The following is a 22,119-nucleotide window of genomic DNA, read 5'->3' on the forward strand; positions in this document are numbered from 1 at the left end:
AACGTTAAAGTAAAGTAAAGTAAAGTTAAAGTTAAAGTTAAGTTAAAGTTTAAGTTAAGTTAAGTAAGTAAGTAAGTAAGTAAGTAGTAAAAGTAAAAGTAAGTTAAGTAAAAGTAAAAAAAAAAAAAAAAAAAAAAAAAAAAAAAAAAAAAAAGAAGTTTTTATGAATAGAGTTTAATTGATATTAACAAACATAGTCATACGTACCATTCAACTGCAGCTACTATTGCCTTGCTTCTACTCTATTTTTTTCTTTTCCATTTCCTACGTGTTTTTCTATTCCTATTTCTCTACCCACTAAAACATCCCCCACTACAACGTTATGTGGGATATACACAAGCCAGCTAGGGAGTTCAATCGCACGTGGGGGTACATCGAGAATTGCCGTGATAAACTTCGGTTCGAGTCGTACGTAAGGGGAGGTGGAAGAAGTAACACACCACTTAGGTTGAGATTGAATTAGGGGGGGGGGAGCTATATCAAAAAGTTCCCGATGACCCCGTAAAGCACATGAGAGGGGTAAATGAGGAAAACGGAGAAGAAAATAACAAGGGATGAAAGAAAACATTGAAGCCGAGTAACACTAAGTAAATCCTCAACACAAAGAAACTCGTCAATAAAATGAGTATAAAGTCAGAAATGTTTAATTGAGCTTGCAAGTGTTTATGGTATGTAGGAACGAAAGGATATCATCTTACCTAACCAGGTAGGTAGGTAAGGTTCGTTTTCGTTTTACCCTTTTCCTATATTGTCGCAACCCCTGATCCCAGACGCGGTCCGTGTCTCCATGCTCATTTGAGCATGATCCTTTGCTAGTAATTGCGTCACTGAAGACCATTGCGGAGAAAAAAGGGAATAACAAAAACTGATTGGAAACTTTAACTTGTTCGACGCGGAGTCAAAATAGGATGACCTCGCTATTTATACGGGACGTTTAGGATCATTTTTATTCTCTATTCCTTTGTTTCACGGCATCTTTTATTCCTTTTTTAGTTGAACCGAGGTTTGACTGGTCCTCTATTTTTTGTGTAAATACGCGCAGTGCTTTCCTTTTATTCAGTAATTGGGAACCATTTTATCCTCCGCTGTTCCTCGAATTGTTAAACCCTCGTCCTTTTCTATTTACTAGCCATTTATTTGATCAAACCAAGTAAGAAATCTGCTTTTTTCCCCACTGAATCGTTTCCTCTGTCAAACGAGCTTTTCATTTTACATTGGTTGTCTTATTCTATCCCGGTCTATTATTCCGAGTTTCTAGCCTATCATCTCTTGTAATTATTACGTAAATCCCTTATTATTTTTATCACTTCCGTACAGCTCATTCATTGGCTCAAAATTCCGGTCCCACTATATTGATTATTTCAACCCTTGCGTCAGATTATTCCGGTTGATTTATTTTTCTGCATTTTTCAATTTGCGATTCATAAGTCTGGTTATTGTCACGTTATTCGATTATTTAATTTGTATCATCTGTATCCGGGGCAGTTAATTTTGCCTTTTTTTCATCGTATCTCGTTTATTTCCCGATTCACTTCTTGTTCAAACGGTCAATTTTGCAAGGTATTCCTGCTGTCGGGCCTTTGTCATCTTGTTCTTTGTTACTTTTCTTTGTATTTAATTTTTGTTAATCCGATCCGGTCGTCTGAAGCGCTATTGATACTACCGCTTTTTCAATTGATTACATCAATCCGAGTCGTATAAAAAGGAAGGATAGAAACAGTCAAAATCGTCTATCTGTCATCATCACTACGCTTTTGCCTGACCTTGGTTCTTTTTTAACGAAACCTTAGATTCCAACATTAGTTATTGTGAGGACTTGGTGTTGCTCGTAAACACTACAAAATATCTTCCCTCATACTTTTTCTGACTTTTACCATCTTCACTTTTTGGTAGAAAAATTTTCTCCTTTTTTTGGTAAGTAAATAATCTTTTGTTGGTAAATTTTCTATTTTTCTCTGAGCGTTTTGTTCTTTGTTTTAACCTTCTTTTTCAGTTAGAAGTTTTTTTATTTTAATTTTTTACACCTTGCATCATGGAAGCTAATTTCGAACAAGCTGTCAAGAAGCTCATCAATGACTTTGAATGTCCCACCGAATCTTTAAAAGAGGCTATGAAGGAGTTCGATGAGCTTCGCAAAAAGGGCCTTTCCAACGATGGCGAAATGCTCGCAATGGCTCCTGCCTACATTAGCAGTCTCCCTACTGGTCAGGAACAAGGTGATTTTTTAGCCCTTGATTTGGGCGGTACCAACTTACGTGTCTGTTGGGTTCGTCTTCTTGGCCAAGGCAAGTACGACATCAAGCAATCAAAGGCTACTTTGCCCAGAGAATGTATTCGTAACGAGTCTTCTCAACCTTTGGTTGACTTTGCTTGCGACCATATTGAGAATTTCTTAAAGGAAAACTTCTCCAGTAAGTTTGGTTGCCCCGAAAGTGAGTTTCTTCCTATGGGTTTCACATTTTCCTACCCCATGAACCAGACCTCCATCGTCGACACTACTCTTATCCGCTGGACCAAAGGCTTCAACATCCCTGAAGCCATTGGTCAAGACTTTGGTACTACTTTGACTGAGGGAATGAGAATCCGCAAACTTCCTGTTGTCATCGAGGCTGTTATCAACGATACTGTCGGTACCCTTGTTACTCGTGCTTACACCTCTTGTGCTAATAATACTATTATGGGTGTTATTTTCGGTACTGGCTCTAATGGTGCTTACGTCGAAAACGTCGACCAAATTCCCAAAATGGCCGGCAAGGTCAATAAAAAGAAGATGCTTCTTAACATTGAATGGGGTGCTACCAACTTCACCAGCCTTCCCGCTACCCGTTATGACTTGCTCCTCGACCACGATACTCCTAACCCTGGTCGTCAAATGTTTGAGAAGCGTGTCAGTGGTATGTACTTGGGTGAGCTTCTCCGCCGTTCCTTGTTCCATTTGATCAAGGTTTATAATTTCAACAATGGTATTTTCCCCCCTTCCATCACTGATGCTTGGTCTCTCGAGACTTCTGTAGTTTCTCGCATTGTTGCCAACCGCTCTGTCGAAAACGTCAAGGAAGTTCTCCGTCCCTACAGTATCCGCTTCCGTAGTGATGAGGAAGCTTTGCTTATTTATGATGCTGCTTACTGCATCGGCCGTCGCTCTGCTCGTATTTCCGCCGTCCCCATTGCTTCCCTTTACCTGTCTACTGGTCATGCTGGTAAGCAGGCCGATGTTGGTGTCGATGGTTCCTTGGTCGAGCACTATCCCAACTTTTTGGGTATGCTCCGTGAGAGTTTGAAGGACTTGATCGGTGATGATGAAAAGAACATTACCATTGGTATTGCTAAGGACGGCAGTGGTATTGGCGCTGCTCTCTGTGCTTTACAGGCTGTTAAGGAAAAGTAAATTAAAGTGTGTGATGTTTGTATGCTGTGAGCGAGAGATAAAAGAATTTATGTAGTTTAATTTCATTTCTTTTAACATTTTTATAAACCTCATTAGTAAGACGATTGAAGTTGGTAACTATCCATTGAAATGATGATGAATAATGCTTTGTTGTATCTGTTTCTCGATGCTAGATACTCCAAGTTTAAAAAATAAATAAATAAAAAATAAAGACAAACGCGTAGAATCCATTAGTATAAAAATTAACATTTCTCTAGCAGTAATATTTCCGTCAAAAGTCTTTATAGTCAAAATGAAATATGGGAATGAACGAAAGAAACTTTATACGCTTCCAACAAGGAACATTGGGGTCTTTTTAATCAAATGAATCATGCTAGTTAACAGAGAACCAACAAAGAAGGATTCGTTATTCTTTTTACTATTCACATCAATAAGAGAACAGCCCCCTTCTCTGTAGAGTACTTTTTTGCGTGCACAGGGCAGCATTCGTGATACGCTTAAGCAGTCTTTGGTTTTTTCACACCGTACTTGCTTCGTGAAGAAACACGACCAACAACACCAGCCATATCGTATACACCTCGGATAATGTGATACTGAACCCCGGGACAATCTTGCGCTCTACCTCCTCGGACCAAAACGACGGCATGTTCTTGAGCATTATGGCCAATTCCTGGAATGTAAGCAGTAACATATCGCCCTGAAGAGAGACGAACTCTTGCGACTTTACGAACAGCAGAGTTTGGTTTTTTCGGTTTTACTGTAAAGACACGCGTACAAACGCCTCGTCTGAAGGGACCACCTTCAAGTGCTAATGACTGTTGGTCTTTCTTTGAGGCATCCTTGCTTTTCTTCTTTAAAGTTTGATTCAGAGTACGCATTAAGATCGAAGAAGTTTGAAAAGAACGGACATTTGGAATGTTCAGAGATCTTTGTATGCTTGGTATCCTACCAAAAAATCTTGGTATCTGTCTCGTGCCAAAAATAGGCAAGAGAGACCGCTGAAAGTAAAACATAACTATATGGAAAGAAGGGGAGAAACACAAGGAAATAAATAGCCACTAGCTCCCTCGAATTGTGCCAAAAGGAAGACTTGAAGGAAGGCAAGTAGTAAGAATATGGCAACGTTGGGTTCCTTTCACAGGGTAACAAGTTTTACCTGTTACTCAGAACTTTGAGAAAAAAAATCAAAGACGACGGCTTCATTTATGGCGGTCGGGAAGTTTTACTCTTTGTCTGCGTTCAATAATTGATGTGAATTGGTAAAATTGTAGTCTATACTTAATGAAAGTGTCTACATACCTGCTTTCCTAGCTTTCTTGCGGATCATCAATAGTGACGGTAGAGACTGGCGAAAAATGAAAAAAAAAAAGTCGGCTTTTGCTTTATTGTTCTATTTATTTCTTTATTTATTCTCAAAGTTCCGTCTATGTCTGTGGCCTTTGGGTACTCTACTTAGTACTACTCAGTAAAGTTCGTGCTTGTCTTACCCTGTCACGTCCTTGGTCTTTCTTGAGCTGAGCATTAATTCGTATTTCAGCCTTCTTTCATTAGAATTCATTGAATTCATTATTGTTAAAAAACTTTAATAAAAATTGATCAAGCATGAAGTCTACTTTACGGCTCTTGGCGAAATCTACAAAAGCAAGCAAGAAAACCGGTCCTAGCGTTCGTGATGAATCTGTGCAACTTCTGAGAAGCGTATTATTTGAAGTCCCTAATGAAAATGCCATTCATATGGACAAGGAATCATGGAAAAAGCACGAAATCATAAATAGAGCTTGGGGCATCTATCAGAGCAGAAAGGAAAAAGAATTAGGACGTTTATATGCAAAGCAATTTAAAGCAATGCAGGATGCTTGTGAAGAACTTCGTTTAACCAGCGAAACTCTGTTTAATGCCTCTATGACTGGATCTAAAAGTCGCAGATTTCCCATTCAAACACGGATACCAACAGATACTCCCCCAAGATTTATGAATTAATCTTCCGTTTCTGTGTGTGCCAAACGTTACAGTTGTTTCACCAGAGTAGACCATGTTTAAAAGAACTAGTTGGTGCTATGGACTGGGCCTACCTTTCTCTTTAGTTATCATTTAGTTATATGTAAGTTTCATGAGATCCAATTAAAAGATACACTTGTACTAAAGTCAAAATATTATTAAGTAGATGTTGTTTTTCCTTCATAAACCCCCGATCTAATATCCCAAAAGTAATATGTAGTAAATTTGTTTGCTGTTCCCAAAATAAAAGGTTTCAAATTAAATAACACAGTACCACAAACCATTGCTTCACATAACGAAACGATAAAAAGATGAAAATACAATATATATCCCGTAGATACGCTGCTTGATTTCCTTATAGCCAGAATCTGCGTCTATCAGATTCTTCACCAGCGTTGCTTTCGAAAAAGATTTCTCCTTTCTTGTTGTCCCAGATGCCTCTTTGAACCATTCGTAAACGCATGGTAAAACGTGGTCCTAGTTCCTGCAAACCCGTACCAATGCCATCTGGTCTGTTTGACCTTTCTCGGAAATCATAACGATGACGACGGAAGAAAAGAAAATCACGTTGGCAATGAATAGTTACAACTTGTCGGCCTTGAATTTGTGGTTGCTGAATAAACAGGGATTGGAAAGCACGAGCAACAGTTAGACCCAAGCGCGTGCTGAAGTTATTGATGATCAGTTCTGGAATGTGCCCGGTTGAGCGGCCATGGTTGGAAATTTCCTTTGCAGACTGAATACTGGATAGAGTAAAGTAAAAAGAAGGTCCACTCGGCAAATGAATCAGCGTGAGTGCATTTGTCTGTTTGCGGTCTTCGTTCAAAACAATCAAATCAGTATAACCACGTTTGGAAGCTGCTTCAGCGATTTCATGAATTTCGATATTCCCTGTTCTTTTACGGAATTCCGCATTCGGAAAGCAATCAAGCAATTCTGAAGCAAACTCATAGCATTTTCGTGAAGCACGTTTGCTTGTAGTTACCAACAATTTGGGGAATCTTCTCTCTTCATTAAAATACGACGCAAACTCGTCGTCTTGGATTTCGGCCTGCACCTCTTCATCAGGCTCATCTTGCAAGACCGTTTGGTCGTAAACTCGTTTGGATTCAATAGTTTGAGGTACATTTTCAGCAAGGCGAGCAGCTTTTGTTTCGGGGTTCTTTTCCTCTTCTTTGGCTCTGTCCTTTCGTTTTTCTAATTTTTCTTTCTTTCTCCTTTGTAAATCCTTCAAGTACAGTTGCTGACGAACGATTTTATTCTTGATTGGTCCCATTTTCCTGTCTTTTTGCAAATTCCCAGTCTAAATTCCTCAAAGAGTGCCACAAAGAAGTGTATCAAGCCCTAACACCAGTACAGATTTCCGTTTATTACCGTTCAAATGAAAAATAAAAATAAAAATTCAGTAAATTGGCTTTAGAGATCCAAAAGAGAATGAAAGTGAGAAATGGCAGAGGAGTTGTTGCTGTCAAGACAAGCATAATAGCGAGACTGTATGCAAATTTTAATTGGGATAGCGAGGAAATATGAGCTCGATAATCAACCAGAGTAAAAATAAATGAAGTAAAACAAAAGGAAGAAAGAAAATACTTGCTGTAGAGTCTCAGTTCTATGCATAATAAATCTATTCAACGTTACTTTTGTTTCCATGTATGATCTTACAAATGAAAGCAACTTTTCCTCTCTCGCTCTTTAAAGTTGTGCAAGATCATAGATCACAATGATTAGACACAGGGAAGAAGAAACAAAAAGAAACCAATTTGTTGAAAAAGTAATTTTGTAATTGTTTATTGAGATAAACATCTATTGAAATATATAAATTAACATTTTGAGATTGAAAAATCCAAAGAAAACCGAAATCCATTCCCAGAACATTAGCATTCAACAAACGCATCAAGCACAAAGCATGATGATGCATGTTGATTTCTAAATGAGTATTATATTTTATTCAAAAAAGGGAAGAAACTAATCACCACTTTTTTATCCTCTTGACTCGTTCATATCCAAAAGTTGCACCATACCACGACCCTTTGTTTCGTTACGAATTAGCTCGTCCAGTGTTTTGTAATTCCCGGGAAGCACAAGGGCAACGCATTCATACTCATCATCCATGTTTTCTTCTTCGACCTGATCTGCCAAAGAGCGAATTTTCTCACGCAAAAGCTTTCCTTGTTTGATATCAACAACAACACGAATACGCATGCGAGCACGTACAATTGGAATCTCCCCCTTCTCCTGAAGCTTGCGAATTGCTTCTAAGGCTTGAGATTTTGCGCTCTTGCTAGAAACTGAAAATCCACAATCTGAAATAGCCTTTTCAATGATGGATGCAGGATAGGGACGGCGTGTATTGGGATCAACACACATGACAGTAACGTGTGAAACAATGTCACGGAAAGTAGCAGACATTTGATGGCTTCTTTCCTTTTCACCAACTTGAAAATCCCCCTTTTGTAAAATTTCCAAGATGATAGCGTCAACATCGTCTGTGCCGAAAGCATTTTTCAAGTCCTGTCGACTAGCTACATGGCCTTTAGAGACATTACTGAACACATTATGAATTTGCAAAACTTCATCAAGGTCCGTTTCACTAGCGAATAGTTAGCAAATGTTGATACGACGATTTTTTCATAATTGAACCTTCCACGTCCGATGGCTATTCTGTAAGGTCCAAATGAGTAGATTTTTTCAATTAATTCTATCAGTCTACTCTTATTTCTTTTTTGTTTTTTTTGTTAGCCTTACATTTTGTTTCTCCATTCGGTAACTTTGTTTTTGTAGCAAGCAATTTCAAAGCGCTTTCCACCTTTTTTATACTTCACAACAGATACGTTTGTCAATCGAATTTGTCCAACAGGTTGATTGATTGCTCCCATCTTGCTAGGAGGAAGGTTTTTGTTTTAGTCAAAACATGAGCGAAGCTGCCTGACGAACAAATAGAGCATCCCAACATATTTCGCTATTCGAAATAACAAAGTTAAACATTCTTCGGGAATCGTTCATTAGTAAACAAACTCAAGACTTGGTGTTTATCGAATAAAAGGAATGTAGAGAAGGAAGAAGGAATGCTAATATTCTTTCTTTGAACTAAAATGTAAGCAAATACACACACAGAAGGTTGTTACGGTGAAAGTCAACTAAGGTTGAACCGTGTAGGAAACAAGGGCATATTCAATCCTGTGGTTGACACTTGAATCATCAGTTGTATTTTCCAAGTCCAAATTCATCGACCTTAAGAAGCAGAAGATTTTAAGAAGCAAAAAGCTCAAAATCAACGAAAAACCAAAATGGTCAGATAAAAGTATTGTAGAGAAAAGTCTAAGTATTTGCACTTAAATTTGCCCAGATAAAGTGATCGATATAGAAAAAGTTTTTCAATTCATCCGAACTTTTCCTCATACAAAATTCAAGGATTTATCCCACCTTTATCCTCTAGTTTTCACCTTGTCTATGCGAATAAACAAAGCAAAGGATAAACAGTTTCTCGAGAATACTATGCGAAGAAACAGCAGTCCAATTGTAATTTTTCCATGTCTTTTGCAACTTTTTTTATAGAATTACTTTATTCTTTCTTTTTTTCCAATTTTTTTTTTCAAATATTTCTATACCCTCCCTCCTCCTTATTCATTTTCCTAGAAGAAATGTTTTAGTATTATATACCTCTTTAAACGTATATTATAACAAAAATGTAGTATGTGGAAAACAGTACCGCTGAACTGCAATCTTTACCGCATTCGAACTCATGCTCGTTATAAGCTGTATCAGCTGTACGTTAAAAACCGTTGAACTGCCAATATCCTCTATAGCGACTTTGTATAAGTGCAACATTGAATCTGCATGCTTCGGGAAATTACATGAAAAGGCATTTCCTTGTTAAAAAAAATACCGAATTTTAATCGTTGAAATCATTTAATCTTGTCTGTCTTTTTTTGGTAAATTCGGCTGCTGTATTGGTAACTTTTGTCAGAACTTTTGAATCCCCATCTCAACCAACAGAGAAAAGATATGAGAGATTTACGAGCTGTGTTCCCAAAGTTTTATGGAGATGGTAAAAGCCTTTTGAGATCCAAACGTAATTTGCCAATTCACATGCGGACGCGGCTTTACGACCACCGAAAAAATAAGGATATGAAAGAGAATCCTTCTGCTGTCCAATTGGAATTGCCAATCGTTCCTCCTGCATCGAGAATTCCTTATTGGAATGTTTTTAAAGGTGACTACGTTCATGTTCATAGCGGTCCTCACAAAGGGAAATGGGGTCGCGTGTTGGATACTAACAAGTATACAAATGGCGTTACCATCGACGGTGTCAACGTACGATCCATCGAGATTCCTAGCTACCTTTTAAGAAGCCCTCCAGAGGACGGCAAAGACCCTGTTGTGGATCTTGCTCATGAAATTCCCTATTCGCAAATCCAGTTGCTCGCGAACGCTACGAATGCAGACGGAAAACGCGTCTTTGTACCCGTGGAAGCTATTTCAAAATCCAACTCTCCAGGGGATCGAAAATTAGTTCCTCCCAATTACGAAGGAATCGACAACAAAGACGTTCACCTCCCAGTTCCAAAGGAAGATGAGCCTCAACGGCCTGACGGTGTTATGGACACAAAGGAGTCTACTGTCGCTAAAGTTACCTGGAGTCCTAGTTTGACCGAACCTCCCATGCCTCCTTTTGCCGTGGGAGATTTGCGCGTCAATTGGTCTCGTCGTCTGGAGCGTGCTTGGGCCTATAACAAGAATAAGAAAAGTATTTTGGAGATTGCCAAAAATTTGGTTCGAGCGGAAAATGCCGCCGAAGCGTTTGTTAAACGATATCCCGACCATGTTACACAGAAAAAGCCTAGTTCATGAATTCATCTTTAATTTTTTTCTGCAATCTTTTTCATGTTCACTATCTTAAAAGTTCCATGTATTGAACTCACTATACTGTATTAGAGCTCTACTAGGACTATAGCTGAGTTTTATTTTATCTCTTCTTAATTTCATCTCCTTTCCTACTAACTGAAGAATGTTCCTGAATATTGAATACTGTTAAGAGGAGCAATGCAAGGTATAGAAAAAATTGACAACAGTGAACTCAATTATATGTACTGTAGTAATAAAAACGAAACTATCCGTCATAAAATAAGAAAATTCGTATCATCGTTTAGCTAGGTCATCTAATCTTGCTTGTAAATTGTCCTCAGACTTAAGCTCTGGTACATTTTCCATTTGTGTTGCGGCATCGGGAAGTCCCTGAGATAGGTCTACACCTATTTCATCCAAGACTTTATTTACAAGCTCATCGGCTTCTTCTTCATCATTGTCTTCCAAAGCATCGTCCATACTTTCATCTATCATTTCTTGGCGTTGTTCCATCAAGTCGTTTTCCCGTTCAAATTGCTGAGCAATACGAGACATAGCAGGAAGATTCATACTCTTGTTCATACCACCGAGAAGCTAAAATAGTATTGTATTAGCCATTTATGTTCATCTAAAAAAACCAATTGCTTGTAGTTTTTCAAGAATACATACCCGAGTAGCACCGCGCATACTTTGCATCATTTGTTCACTTGTTCTCGTTGTCTATTTAGATTCCGTTAATTCATGTTACTATATTGCTTAAGAAATCCTCATTCATAGAAAGCAAGGGCTTCCATAAGTGACTTACCTGGAGACGAAGAGAAATAGCTTGCAACTGAGTCTTCGCGTTCATCATCTTCTTCCTGCTATTCCGAAGACGCATCAAATCTCGAGCTTGAATCCTAGCGGCGCCTGTACTACCTACTTTTGCACTTGCTTTAATTTCTTGAATCAAACTTTTCTCTCGTTGATCCAGTTTTAACTTTTCACGATCCAACTCCCGCTCAGCTCTTCCAAGAGATCTCTGATGAGCCCGCAGCTGCTCCTGCGGTGATCTTCGGCCTCCAAATAGCCAAGATGTGAGTCCCATGTTTATTTTGTTCTGGGATACTATATGAATCAAGAAAACACCTTGTAAGCTCGAATTATAAGTATTATCAAAGAAATTTACAAATTAAAGCAAAAAGAAACTAACAATCTCACTCTGTTCAAATGAAAGGTATATGTGTTGCATACTTGCTATGAACGTCAGAAGTCAACCCAACAAACACGCTTGTAAGCTTATGATATTGACACTCAATCAAGTTTTATTTTTCTTATTTTTTCAATTCTACATGAAGTGAGAAGACAAAAGTTGAATGTTGACATGTGCTAAATTTTGACTGGGATGCTGATACAATTCTGCTGGTAAAGAATCTCGTAGTCGCTAATATATGGAGTGGTGAATGTGAGACGAAATAAAAAATAAGTGAAAGGAAATGAAAAACATCTAACTGTTACCAACTGCTACAACAGCAAGCAAGAATAAAGCAAAAGAAATTCATGTTCATCGGTAGGAAATATGCGATGAGTGTTCGAGGCAACAGAATTCAAACGTTTCACAACAGGACTATAAACTGTAGACATTCAAGTAGAAATTTCTTTCACCGCTTTGCATCATATTCGTTTCAGGCTTTTTCTCTTGTTCCCTACAGGACCCAGTACTTACCATCAAGAAATGTCATAGTTTTCATTCACAAAAAAAGGTTATTTACTAAAATAAGAGAGAAATCCTTTCAATCTTTCTCTTGTACTGTTGTTTCGCTCCAATATTGAAGACTGGTTATTCAATACTGGGTTACCAATTATCTTCGTCCGAATTGGATCGTTTCGTCTCGTATTTGCTTTTTTTTTTTTACCTTTAAGCAAGTTTATACAAACCGCATTTGCAATCCATAACCATTGGAATGGTTGGAAAACTAAATGAGACAGACATGTAGGACTTCACCAAAAGCAAAACTCAGTCCCATCTTTACGGAATGGATTTAAAGGGGTTAATACACGAAGGAAATGACCTTCATGACGTTAAAAAGAAGCGCCTGAAAGAAAACGAACCCGAAACAACAGACAGTGATAGGAAAAAACCAAAGAACGTTGCAATTACAAAACCAGAGTTAAATGTCTTAAATAAACCTATCGTGCATGATACAACACGAACAGTTTCAAATTTTTTACTTCATTACTTGGTTACTGAGCCTGTTGAAAACATTGAGGTAGGTCAAGCCTGAAGAATTTCTCATATTTCATCCTTGTTGGATGCACGTTTATTATTCCATCTAACCACTTCACATTGTAGATTGAAGCTAAACTTGGCACATTGATAGACGTGGATTCCCAAAGTCGATTTGAGTTTCCGGTCCTGAGTGAAACTGTATTGAATCCAGAATTTAATCTTCGGACGCGGTTTCAAAGTGATATGCCTGCTTCTGAGCATAAACACTTTAATGAATTTTTGAACAGTGCTTTTCGAGAATCCCAAAGACCGGGACGGATTCCAATCGCTTATAAACACGTGAAGCAAGTGGATTCGTTTTATGAATCTGATTATAAAGGCCATGATAGAATCCGTGTAACTCGAGACCAGAAAGATAACAGAGTCCTTGCTTGTGTAATGAAACGTCGAGTTGCTGATTTGTATTTATACTGTCCTAACGACGCCTTTGACGTCCGAATCTCCATCAGTGATGAAGTTCCTGTTTCTATGCCATCCGAAGAAACTCCACCCCTGTTGACTAGGATTAAAGATCGTGTTGGGTACCAACATCAAGACGTTAAAATTGATCTTACCATGACAATTCAGAATGACCCGAGGTACGACTCAACAAAACGTCACGAGTTGGAAGTTGAATTTAGCAACACCATTGGTTTACGTGAGCGAGCTATACGTGCCAAAGAAGGTGTCGATTCATCTTGGGACAGGAGGGTCCAATTGTTCCTAGACAATATCCGTACACTTCGCTGTGAGAATTCATAAAACTCTAGTCTAATTTTTTTTTAAAAAAAAAACTTTCCTTGCAATCCCTTGATCTGCCCAATCCTTTTTGGATTGTTTTAAAGATCAAATAGCTTGTCTCTCACCTGACATTCGAAAGGCAGATTCTTTTATCCTTTGTCCGCAATTCATGTGAAAATCAGTGTACAGTCCTTTTCAGCTACTCGATTATTATGACAGTTTTTACAAGCTTTCAGTTCATGGTTCCACTACACGGCCGCATTGTTCTTCAATACTTACATTTCTCCTACATTATATTCGGATATTCTTGGTTCTCAGCCTTTTGTTTATTAAAATAATTTATTCTTGACTTAGCATGGTTAATTCATCTCATATAGATTTAGACTTGTAATTTATAATGATGATGGTCACTTCGCTCATGATACTATTATATGGATTCAAGTAAGCAATGTGCAAATCGCTAGAATACTTTACTTTACTTTTAGCTCATTAATAATAATAACAAAAAGAGATACTACTGAAAATAAAATGTATATTACACAAAAAAAGGAATCAGACTATTATACATATACTTAAGGAATGGTATCATCAAAGTAAGTTAAACGAGAATGCACGAAAGACTGTTAACTCTCCAAAAATGTCTCATCTCATTCCTGATGTTTATGCACACCGGTGCTTCCAAAACCGCCAGTACCACGAACAGTGGCCTCCAAGTTTTCAACCAAGATAACAGGAGGTGTAGCAATCTTTTCCAAAATAATCTGAGCAACACGGTCGCCAACTTTGACGGGGAAGTCAGAGTCTCCATGATTAAAGAGCAAAACGCGAACGTGTCCACGATAATCAGCGTCAACAACTCCGGCACCAACATCAATAAAATATTTAGCAGCAAGTCCACTTCGTGGTGCAATGCGTCCATAGGTATCTTGTGGAACAGCAATTGATAAGTCTGTGTCTACCAATGCTTTTCCATGAGCTGGAATGGTGCATTCAGCTGCTGCGTATAAGTCATAGCCAGCGGCCAAAGCAGAACCTTTAGTAGGTACAGTAGCTTTGTCAGATAGTTTTTGAACAAAGAAACTCATTATGAAACGTTAAAAAAGACAAATTAAAGAAATTTACATTGTTCGGCTATTCCATTCCTCCTTTATATCTTATTTAATTAAAATCGCGACGCGAAAAATTTAGTCGCGACGCGTCGCGTTTGTTTACACAGATACAATGGAATGGAAACTGGCAAATTCGCTTTGCGTGGTATGATCGTTTGCTTCAACTTGAATCGTTGATATATTTTGTTTTTAAGCGTAAAAAAGCGCACAAATTTTCAACTGTAATACCGAGGAACTACAAGTAGAGAAACTCAATCCGCATAAAAGTCAGTAGCAGAAAAGCTCTGAAATGGTAACAAAAAATTCATTATAATTATAGCAATAATTAAAATCAACAATTACTCTGATCTAAAACGAACCATAACAAGAGTAGAGAATAAACATTCTTCCCCTACGAGATTTATACGTTAAATTACCATACAAATATAACTCAAATTTACTTACATAACCAGAAAAAACAACAGCTTTAAAGTCATTAACATTGTTAGAAATGTTGGTTCAATTATTTATTGAGTTGGGTTTCTTTTGAAAAAGGAAAAAGGCAGAAAGCTTGCGAAATATAGAGCTGGTATCTGTCCTTGCTAATGGATGCGTAAGCTGTGCATTGCTTGACCCACAACGCTGAGTAGAAGTACGTGAATTACAAAGTGGAACAGAAGCTGAACGAGCATTTACAGAGGAAAAGTGCCTCTTGCCCTGCATTGACAGTGAAATAGGTCTTCCAGGAATTTTTACGGATGGGCAAAGAGCTAGTGTAAAATTGGAGTCATCCACAGCTGGCATAACATCAAGAGAAGAATCGGGAGTAGAAATAGGGCTGGGCGTTTCGTAGCCGACATTTGTGTTATAGAAACTGACATTTGGAAAAATACGGGTATAACCATATCGATTATATGGATAATACTCTTCCTGCTCTAAAGCCGAATTTGAAAGCAACCGAACTTCAATCGGATCAGGAGTTGAATTGGGATCGTAATATTCGTAGCTGGGAGGTGCATTTTTGTACATTAAATTTGAATTATCCTCGACATGCTCAAAACCAGACAAACTCTTCTGTTCCGTATTCCGTTGATTGGAATCTGAGGTAGGGTAAAAAGGAGTGTTATTACCAGCTCTATTAGAGTTGCCTTTAGAACAAGAATCATCCTTTTCACACTCCTTCAGAGCGTTTTCTTGGAATGTAGTTCCATTTAATTTCATAAAAAGGCTCTTATCATGAATGAGATCGTATAAACTTAAATATTTGTTTTTATCGAAGAGCCTTTTTTTACGCATATCGTCTTCTAAGCACTTCGACAAAGCATGATACACTCTTTTCTCGTCATTATCTTCGTGCATTTGTAGTTTTGCAACTATGCTTTTGGATGACTTCTTCTTCCATAAAAGGCACATACAATCAACCACTAAAGGCTCGACATCGAGAATTGAATACGGTGTAGAGGACTTCGGCAGTCGTAGTTCGCAGGGCTGTTTTAAATTTGACTGAATATAAGGATGGTTAAATATTTCAGGAATGGTGATGCGGGTTGATGGATTCACGTCCAACATTCTATGCAATAAGTCCTGGGCAATTGTAGAGCATGAACACGGTAAATCATAAGTTCCACTTAATATTTTATCATAAACAACATCGGTAGATATACCTCCAAAGGGTAACTTGTTAGAAAGCAAAGCATAAAAAATGACACCACAAGACCATATATCGGCGGGAGCACCTTGATAAGGTGTATGAGAGACGATTTCCGGGGCTAAATAATGCAAAGAACCACAGAAATTTGTTAAATAAGAATCATCTGGTTCGACCGTAGCCATACCAAAATCGGCAATTTTTAAAACACGCTCATACGGATTAATAAGTATATTCTCTAGTTTCAAGTCACGATGCCGAAAACGAAATTGGTGGCAGTGAGAAAGGGCGTCCAAGAGCTGTATTAAATAATGGGCTACCTCTTTTTCTGGTAAGGCACCGTGTTTGCGGACGTAGTCAAATAGTTCCCCGCCGGGAACATATTCTAAAGCTAAATACATGTTTTGATGGTCAGTCCAAACATCATACAGCTGCAAGATATTGGGATGGTGCAGAAGACGCATCATCAAAATTTCCATTCCTACAGATACGTACTTGATAGGAAGGATTTTGACAGCAGCTAGGTTTCCAGTTTTCACATGTTTAGCTAGGCGAACACAGCTGGTCGAACCAGATCCCAAAGTTTTACCTAGACGCCATAGACCAATCGTGTTTTTATGTCGTTTCACCATTCAGCACAAAGCAATTAGAGCCAACAAAAAAAAAATTAAAGGAATTTAACGGGTATCAAAATTCGTCAAAAATCGACAATATGAATTGAACCGATAAAGCGTGGTTGATTTCCCAAATTCACAAAATCAAATCGAATACTATAAAATCAGTAAAACATAAAGTATAAATAAAAATGGCTTAATAAGGAAGTCAAGTTTACGGACAGTTAATAAATCATAAGAGGTTCAACGAAATCCGTTTTAATCAAATTTGCATCAAAGGAGAGAGGAAAATGAACAAAACCAAAACGAAAAGAGTAGAAAAATGAGAGTTTGCGGAATTGTGATTCAAAGAAAGAATAAAAGAAAGAAAAAGAAGGGGGAACACGTGAAATATCTTCTATAGAAAAGGGGACGTGAATAATAGATTATAAATAAGTCATAAAAGGGAAAGTAATGAATAAATCAAGTAGAATAATATTCATATATTACCAAAAAGACCTGAGAACTCAAAAACCCAAAACAAGATAAATAAAAAGAATTACAAAGAGAAACACATGTAAAACGTAAAGATGCAGTCGTAATACCTTAACAAAAAGATTTATTAGTACTTGCTAGTAATTTATAAATGAGAACGAAAAGACGAAAAGATAATTCACCTTGGGAATTCGATTCAAAATTATGTTAGAATTCTTCGTTTATTAATTTCTAGTAAGTATACAAAAAAAAAAGACAGAGTATCAACTACTTGGGAAACCTTGGCCGTATATAGTTGACGAAGGACAAAGCACTTGTTCCTGCAGCGGCTATATGAGCTTTTACAGTGGGAAGGGTAGGGCATCTTTCTTGGGAAATTTCAAAGAAAAAAAGTGAATAACTAATAAGAAATAAAACTATTAGTAGAAATACAAATAATAACCAATAAATTATCAAAGGGTTACAGACTCCAGTCAAGGAAAATGTGAAATTTAGACCAAACTGGGTCCTAACAAAGCCATCCAGTAAGATACTAGAAAAAGCGATATCAAAATAGAAACATCTTCTTCGTCTGTACAAATGTCCTTGCATAAACAGAAGTCTCAGCATCCTGCTACTATAAAAAATGAAATCCGAAAATTAAAGTGAACAAACGCTTGGAAAAGGAGAATAAAGCAGTCCATGGAAAAGGTAGGCCAAACAATAGAGATGTAGACCATTTTATGATGCTCTAAGAGGGTTTCTTTTGGTTTTGCTTTACATTGAAAGATTCATTGTTTACTACTGTACTCCAACGTATTGGGATGTTTTACAAGAAAATAAAAGGGAAAACAGCTGTAAAGTCGTTCTCTATACACAAAGAGAGATGGTTGAAGAATACCTTTTTCAAATGATGCTGTTTATTTTGAGTGTCTTTATAAATGTAACCGAAGGAATTCCATCTCGATGTTTTCAAAGGCACAATCTTCTGAGAGATGATATCTTGGAAGCCCTCTTTAGTCTATATAAACTTATATTACGTTTCTTGCTGTTCAAATAGCTAATGAAGACAAAACTTTTCAAATGCTGATATTTGTTTACGTTTTCATAAACAAAAACTTCATTGTTACTTTGGTTAGTTAACAATAAATAGTGTACTCGTGCGTACTGCTGTAAACTGGATAAGGAATGGAAGCTAAGACAAAATTTGATGTTTACCATTGAAACTTGGCGTCTTCCAACCACTATTCATTGAAAATTGAGGATAGGATGACCAGATACTCTACAAAAAGGAAGCACCGTAGCAATGGTAATCACCATCTGTATCGAACCCGTGTGTACGGAAGGTAAGTGCTTTACTTGCCAGGTGTTTTTATTCTCACAGACGCTTGGGTGTATGAAGGTTGTGCTAACAAAGAAAAAACAGAGATTTAGATCAAATCCACCAAGATCTAATTGAGCCGGAAAAACATGAAACGAGACCATTAGATCCTGACTTGCCTGGTTTGGGACAACATTACTGCGTTGAGTGTGCTCGTCATTTTGCCTCTGAAGAGGCGAGACAGGTTCATAAGCGCAGCAAAGTTCATAGGCGTCGTTTGAAAGACCTAAAAGAGGCCCCTTATTCACAAGAGGAAGCTGAGGCTGCTGTGAACATCGCTCATCCCAAACCACATACTTCCTCAGATATGATTCCGACTCAAGAATCCAATGTAGTGATGGCGGATTAGTGGAGCCATGACAACGAGCTAATGTTCAGGTTATGGGCTGCCAATGGTCTGTGCGCTATTAATTGACAAAAAGCTTGAATTATCTTTGCTGGTTTTTAATCAGTCGCTTGCAAGTCATTTGAGTTTCCTTGTATTATGGAGAGTAACAAAGCCGTTTTCTATTGAATCGTTTTTCGAAAGCGGTTTTCTTATTTAAATCTTTCTTATTTTTAGGTTATTGGATTTTGGATTTTTGGTACATATACGGGTCTAATATAATAATGAATTCTTTTTAGCATATCTTTTACCACAACTAAAACTTGTGAATAAGCTCTCTTAAGTTTTTCTTCTAATGTACACGTTTACTATTGGGTGTTGCAGTTAAATTCATTTTGCGTATTTGGAGTGTTATCATGAGGAAATTAGATATTTTATTAGAAAAAAAAAATATATATAAAACGAAGCAATAATTATTAGTTCGTACCATAACAAAAGAAAGGAATGTAAATAAAGGAAAAAGAGAAAAGCGTTTGCTTTTCAATATCTAACGAAGGTCTACCGTTTCCACACTGGAATTAATTTCTCTGACATGCCCTTGTTGGTTGATATTTGTGTAAACTCGTCCTTCGTGTATGTGAAACAAGCCAGGTTTTCGGCAATGTACGACCTCCTCAAGTCCTTTTGGATCAAGCAAACGAAAAATACCGGAGCTATAAAATAACTGTGTTAATATGTGTTGAAAATTGTTAAATAAAACAAATAAATGTACTTACTCTGGCGTTTTTGAGGGAGACATAACAATGGCAATTGCTTCAGGAAGCATCAACTGGTAAGAGCAATGGGTATGTAAATCAACGCTACTCATGAAGCATGTCTGGGTAGGGTGTGTATGGATCCAACCTAAAGTCAAAAGGTCATGCTTATCTTGGTAATCAAACAAGGCTGTTTCATCTGTAGTACCACATGTATCTGTTGTAGCTTCCTGAGAAGGGATGACAAGCCGCGTAATAAAAAACGCGTTTTGCCGCAATTTTCCACAAAGAATACCGCAAGTTTCTAATTTTTTCTTGGTATTCGATTCGGCGACTCGAAGAAACTTCGATTTAAGAGATTTTGGAAGATAAACAGTTCGCAAGGGTTTCCCTCCTTCTGTATATGAATGGATTTTGAAAGATGTCTGGGGTTTTTTATTCTCCGGATAAGGAATAATGTGACCCTTACGATCATCCAAAGATATTTCGGGGGTTAGAGCGCGAGGAAGGGGGACATTATTTGACGGTTTCGAGGAATGAAACAAAGATTGAGACTCAGATACTGGAGCGGTATAAGAAGAGTCTATTGATGATTGAAGAGAAGAGTAATCAAAGACTGGTTTAGAAGAAGAAGCAGATACACTGGAAAGTAACTCATTTGAAGCATTTCGTGGAAGAATCTGTAATTCAGAAAGAGCCCATTGTTCTAATTGTGGCTCAGAAATAGGAGAGGTCTGTCGAAGTGATTGAGATGGCTGTTTTACTTGTTCCGGTACAACCGAAGATTGCTTCTTTTTGTATTCTTCATATTGTTTTTCCACCAAAGGCTTGAGAAGCTCAATCTCTTTTAAAGCATCATTTTTAACAGTCTATGAAGTAATTGTTAGCTTACTAAAAGTTTCCAAACACTCTATGAAGCTGACTGTTTAAAGACACAAACCTGAAAGTATTCAAATAACTGTCTCCGATATCCTTGAGATTCTGGGTGTTGTTGGCATTTCAAAAATAACTCACTATAACGAATTAAAAGAAATATACCATTGGCATAATCCTTCTCTAGTACATATACATGAGCCTAGATCCATCCCGGGGATTTGTTAGCATTTCATCATAAACCGAAGCTGAAACCCAATTGCATTTGAACAATCATTAAACATACTTGTTTTAAAATAGTCTTGGATGTTCGTAGCCAGTTTTTCAATGGTAGGTTAGCATTAAAGGAGAAATTACTAGCACGAAAAGCAAGATCCGAATAAGATAAAGGTGTATCTGATTGCTGAACAACACTCATAAAGAAGACCACTGAACTATGATATTCGCAGCCGCTCCACGAAATTGATGTTTTCTGGTGGTGCCAAAGGTAGAGATGTGAGATTATTAGACTTATAAGCAATATCGTTACGAAAAGGGATTTTGCGGAGGATCGACAAGATCTACCTATTTTTGAGGATTACGTTTGCATTCTTAACGAATGCGAGCATAGTTCACTAAAAGAGAAATGAAAGACAACGTAGTTGAGAGAAGTAAACATTGAGCGAACAAGTTTCATAATGGAACTTGTGAATATATGAGCAATATGCTTGGTTTTGAAAAGGATTAATTTTCATACATCAGTCATCTAATACTTAATATTATGGGGTTAGAAAATTATGGGGTCGGAAACAAAATGTCTATACGAGAAAAGGAAGGTAAAAAAGAAAATCCATCTGTAGATAGAACGAAATTGAACTTGGTTGCAATCGCTTGCATGTTGTTTGAATGAAAGGGTAATTTTTAGGATTCCTCAACAAAAAAAGGAAAAGGAAAACATTGTGTATAGAAGAGAAAGTAACAGGTAAAAATAAAATAGAATCCTCATCATTCCCATAAAGAAATTGGTAAGTTGTTACTGCTAAGACATTCTTTTAAGAATTATGTTTCAATAAATAACAGTAGACATTATCGAAAAAGTGGTATAGAATAGGATAAAAAAATAAAAAGTATAAAGCAAAGAATCGAAAATAAAGTCAACACCATACATTATTTTTATGCATTGGGTGCTGAAGGTGCTTTCTTTTTCTTCTTGTTTTTGTTTTTCTTTCGATCGCGTTTCTTCAACCCAATCATTCCACCTTTGCAGACCTCTGTATATCTTGCAAAAAACTCTGTAAAATCCTTTGCATCTACAATCGTCGAAATTTTCCAGTTTGCTCCATTCTTGACTCTTAATAGGAGTGACGGTTTGGAATCTTGTTCATCGTTGGGAACTGGATCTATAGCAAACCGATTAGCATCTTTTCTACCATTATCAATCGCCTTGTTTCATTCGAGTCATACTTTTCTTTTGGGAGAAATACAAGGAACTAGCTCCTTTTCCTTGTAACTGCTGTAAATGCTCGTCTAGCTGAGCCAGGTACTTTTGTATCATGTTAAAAATCAGCCTTTTAAATAAAAAATCACTTACCTGCTCGTTACTTAAATACATAGCAGATATAAAAAGAAGCTAAGATTAAGCATTTGTCTTGATTCTTCTCGTACTTCGTTAACATTGTGTTTTATTTTTCGTTATGTTAAACTACCGTAGTTCACTAGGATTTATAGAGGTCACAAGGCAGGAAACAAAAAGTACAAAACAAGGTCACATTTAAGTCACTAT

The 22,119-nt window shown here is 37.3% G+C and overlaps 14 protein-coding genes across 14 annotated transcripts; 6 read left to right on the plus strand and 8 right to left on the minus strand.

Annotated features, from left to right (window-relative positions):
* Positions 1 to 322: 322 nt before the first annotated feature.
* On the plus strand, positions 323 to 558 carry SPOG_01767 (uncharacterized protein; the record flags this gene model as incomplete). Its single annotated transcript, XM_013166871.1, has 2 exons — positions 323 to 412; positions 448 to 558. 2 exons carry the CDS (start codon positions 323 to 325, stop codon positions 556 to 558), a joined length of 201 nt encoding a protein of 66 aa, XP_013022325.1.
* Positions 559 to 2,032: 1,474 nt separating this feature from the next.
* Positions 2,033 to 3,521, plus strand: SPOG_01768 (hexokinase 2; the record flags this gene model as incomplete). Its single annotated transcript, XM_013166872.1, has 2 exons — positions 2,033 to 3,384; positions 3,485 to 3,521. 2 exons carry the CDS (start codon positions 2,033 to 2,035, stop codon positions 3,519 to 3,521), a joined length of 1,389 nt encoding a protein of 462 aa, XP_013022326.1.
* A 104-nt stretch (positions 3,522 to 3,625) lies between these two features.
* On the minus strand, positions 3,626 to 4,515 carry SPOG_01769 (ribosomal protein subunit S12). The gene has a single exon (XM_013166873.1). It carries the CDS (start codon positions 4,399 to 4,401, stop codon positions 3,886 to 3,888), a length of 516 nt encoding a protein of 171 aa, XP_013022327.1. The 5' UTR covers positions 4,402 to 4,515; the 3' UTR covers positions 3,626 to 3,885.
* Positions 4,516 to 4,990: 475 nt separating this feature from the next.
* Positions 4,991 to 5,368, plus strand: SPOG_01770 (ribosomal protein subunit L28; the record flags this gene model as incomplete). Its single annotated transcript, XM_013166874.1, has 2 exons — positions 4,991 to 5,207; positions 5,232 to 5,368. 2 exons carry the CDS (start codon positions 4,991 to 4,993, stop codon positions 5,366 to 5,368), a joined length of 354 nt encoding a protein of 117 aa, XP_013022328.1.
* A 172-nt stretch (positions 5,369 to 5,540) lies between these two features.
* SPOG_01771 (brix domain-containing protein Rpf1) lies at positions 5,541 to 6,872 on the minus strand. Its single transcript, XM_013166875.1, has one exon. It carries the CDS (start codon positions 6,660 to 6,662, stop codon positions 5,742 to 5,744), a length of 921 nt encoding a protein of 306 aa, XP_013022329.1. The 5' UTR covers positions 6,663 to 6,872; the 3' UTR covers positions 5,541 to 5,741.
* Positions 6,873 to 7,157: 285 nt separating this feature from the next.
* Positions 7,158 to 8,945, minus strand: SPOG_01772 (SBDS family ribosome maturation protein Sdo1). Its single transcript, XM_013166876.1, has 2 exons — positions 8,132 to 8,945; positions 7,158 to 7,976 (listed from the first exon to the last, which is right to left on the minus strand). The coding sequence occupies exons 1-2, from the start codon at positions 8,260 to 8,262 to the stop codon at positions 7,367 to 7,369; spliced, it is 741 nt and encodes a 246-aa protein (XP_013022330.1). The 5' UTR covers positions 8,263 to 8,945; the 3' UTR covers positions 7,158 to 7,366.
* Positions 8,946 to 9,169: 224 nt separating this feature from the next.
* SPOG_01773 (ribosomal protein subunit L40) lies at positions 9,170 to 10,552 on the plus strand. The gene has a single exon (XM_013166877.1). The coding sequence runs from the start codon at positions 9,392 to 9,394 to the stop codon at positions 10,235 to 10,237; it is 846 nt and encodes a 281-aa protein (XP_013022331.1). The 5' UTR covers positions 9,170 to 9,391; the 3' UTR covers positions 10,238 to 10,552.
* Positions 10,317 to 12,837, minus strand: SPOG_01774 (vacuolar sorting protein Did4). The gene is made up of 3 exons (XM_013166878.1): positions 11,037 to 12,837; positions 10,901 to 10,951; positions 10,317 to 10,825 (listed from the first exon to the last, which is right to left on the minus strand). The coding sequence occupies exons 1-3, from the start codon at positions 11,316 to 11,318 to the stop codon at positions 10,526 to 10,528; spliced, it is 633 nt and encodes a 210-aa protein (XP_013022332.1). The 5' UTR covers positions 11,319 to 12,837; the 3' UTR covers positions 10,317 to 10,525.
* Positions 11,482 to 13,778, plus strand: SPOG_01775 (RNA 5'-triphosphatase). The gene is made up of 2 exons (XM_013166879.1): positions 11,482 to 12,480; positions 12,564 to 13,778. The coding sequence occupies exons 1-2, from the start codon at positions 12,247 to 12,249 to the stop codon at positions 13,239 to 13,241; spliced, it is 912 nt and encodes a 303-aa protein (XP_013022333.1). The 5' UTR covers positions 11,482 to 12,246; the 3' UTR covers positions 13,242 to 13,778.
* On the minus strand, positions 13,733 to 14,342 carry SPOG_01776 (deoxyuridine 5'-triphosphate nucleotidohydrolase). The gene has a single exon (XM_013166880.1). The coding sequence runs from the start codon at positions 14,303 to 14,305 to the stop codon at positions 13,868 to 13,870; it is 438 nt and encodes a 145-aa protein (XP_013022334.1). The 5' UTR covers positions 14,306 to 14,342; the 3' UTR covers positions 13,733 to 13,867.
* Positions 14,343 to 14,670: 328 nt separating this feature from the next.
* SPOG_01777 (CAMK/CAMKL/GIN4 protein kinase Cdr1) lies at positions 14,671 to 17,344 on the minus strand. Its single transcript, XM_013166881.1, has 2 exons — positions 14,774 to 17,344; positions 14,671 to 14,720 (listed from the first exon to the last, which is right to left on the minus strand). The coding sequence occupies exon 1, from the start codon at positions 16,586 to 16,588 to the stop codon at positions 14,828 to 14,830; it is 1,761 nt and encodes a 586-aa protein (XP_013022335.1). The 5' UTR covers positions 16,589 to 17,344; the 3' UTR covers positions 14,671 to 14,720; positions 14,774 to 14,827.
* Positions 17,345 to 18,254: 910 nt separating this feature from the next.
* On the plus strand, positions 18,255 to 19,071 carry SPOG_01778 (zinc finger protein). The gene is made up of 2 exons (XM_013166882.1): positions 18,255 to 18,369; positions 18,450 to 19,071. Exons 1-2 carry the CDS (start codon positions 18,293 to 18,295, stop codon positions 18,751 to 18,753), a joined length of 381 nt encoding a protein of 126 aa, XP_013022336.1. The 5' UTR covers positions 18,255 to 18,292; the 3' UTR covers positions 18,754 to 19,071.
* Positions 19,072 to 19,131: 60 nt separating this feature from the next.
* On the minus strand, positions 19,132 to 20,913 carry SPOG_01779 (AMSH protein). The gene is made up of 4 exons (XM_013166883.1): positions 20,644 to 20,913; positions 20,425 to 20,559; positions 19,506 to 20,353; positions 19,132 to 19,442 (listed from the first exon to the last, which is right to left on the minus strand). The coding sequence occupies exons 1-4, from the start codon at positions 20,773 to 20,775 to the stop codon at positions 19,277 to 19,279; spliced, it is 1,281 nt and encodes a 426-aa protein (XP_013022337.1). The 5' UTR covers positions 20,776 to 20,913; the 3' UTR covers positions 19,132 to 19,276.
* A 140-nt stretch (positions 20,914 to 21,053) lies between these two features.
* Positions 21,054 to 21,995, minus strand: SPOG_01780 (signal recognition particle subunit Srp14). Its single transcript, XM_013166884.1, has 3 exons — positions 21,928 to 21,995; positions 21,801 to 21,879; positions 21,054 to 21,736 (listed from the first exon to the last, which is right to left on the minus strand). Exons 1-3 carry the CDS (start codon positions 21,946 to 21,948, stop codon positions 21,510 to 21,512), a joined length of 327 nt encoding a protein of 108 aa, XP_013022338.1. The 5' UTR covers positions 21,949 to 21,995; the 3' UTR covers positions 21,054 to 21,509.
* Between the last annotated feature and the right edge of the window lie 124 nt (positions 21,996 to 22,119).

This window comes from Schizosaccharomyces cryophilus (assembly GCF_000004155.1).
Source record: "Schizosaccharomyces cryophilus OY26 unplaced genomic scaffold supercont4.2, whole genome shotgun sequence".
Taxonomy (NCBI): domain Eukaryota; kingdom Fungi; phylum Ascomycota; class Schizosaccharomycetes; order Schizosaccharomycetales; family Schizosaccharomycetaceae; genus Schizosaccharomyces; species Schizosaccharomyces cryophilus.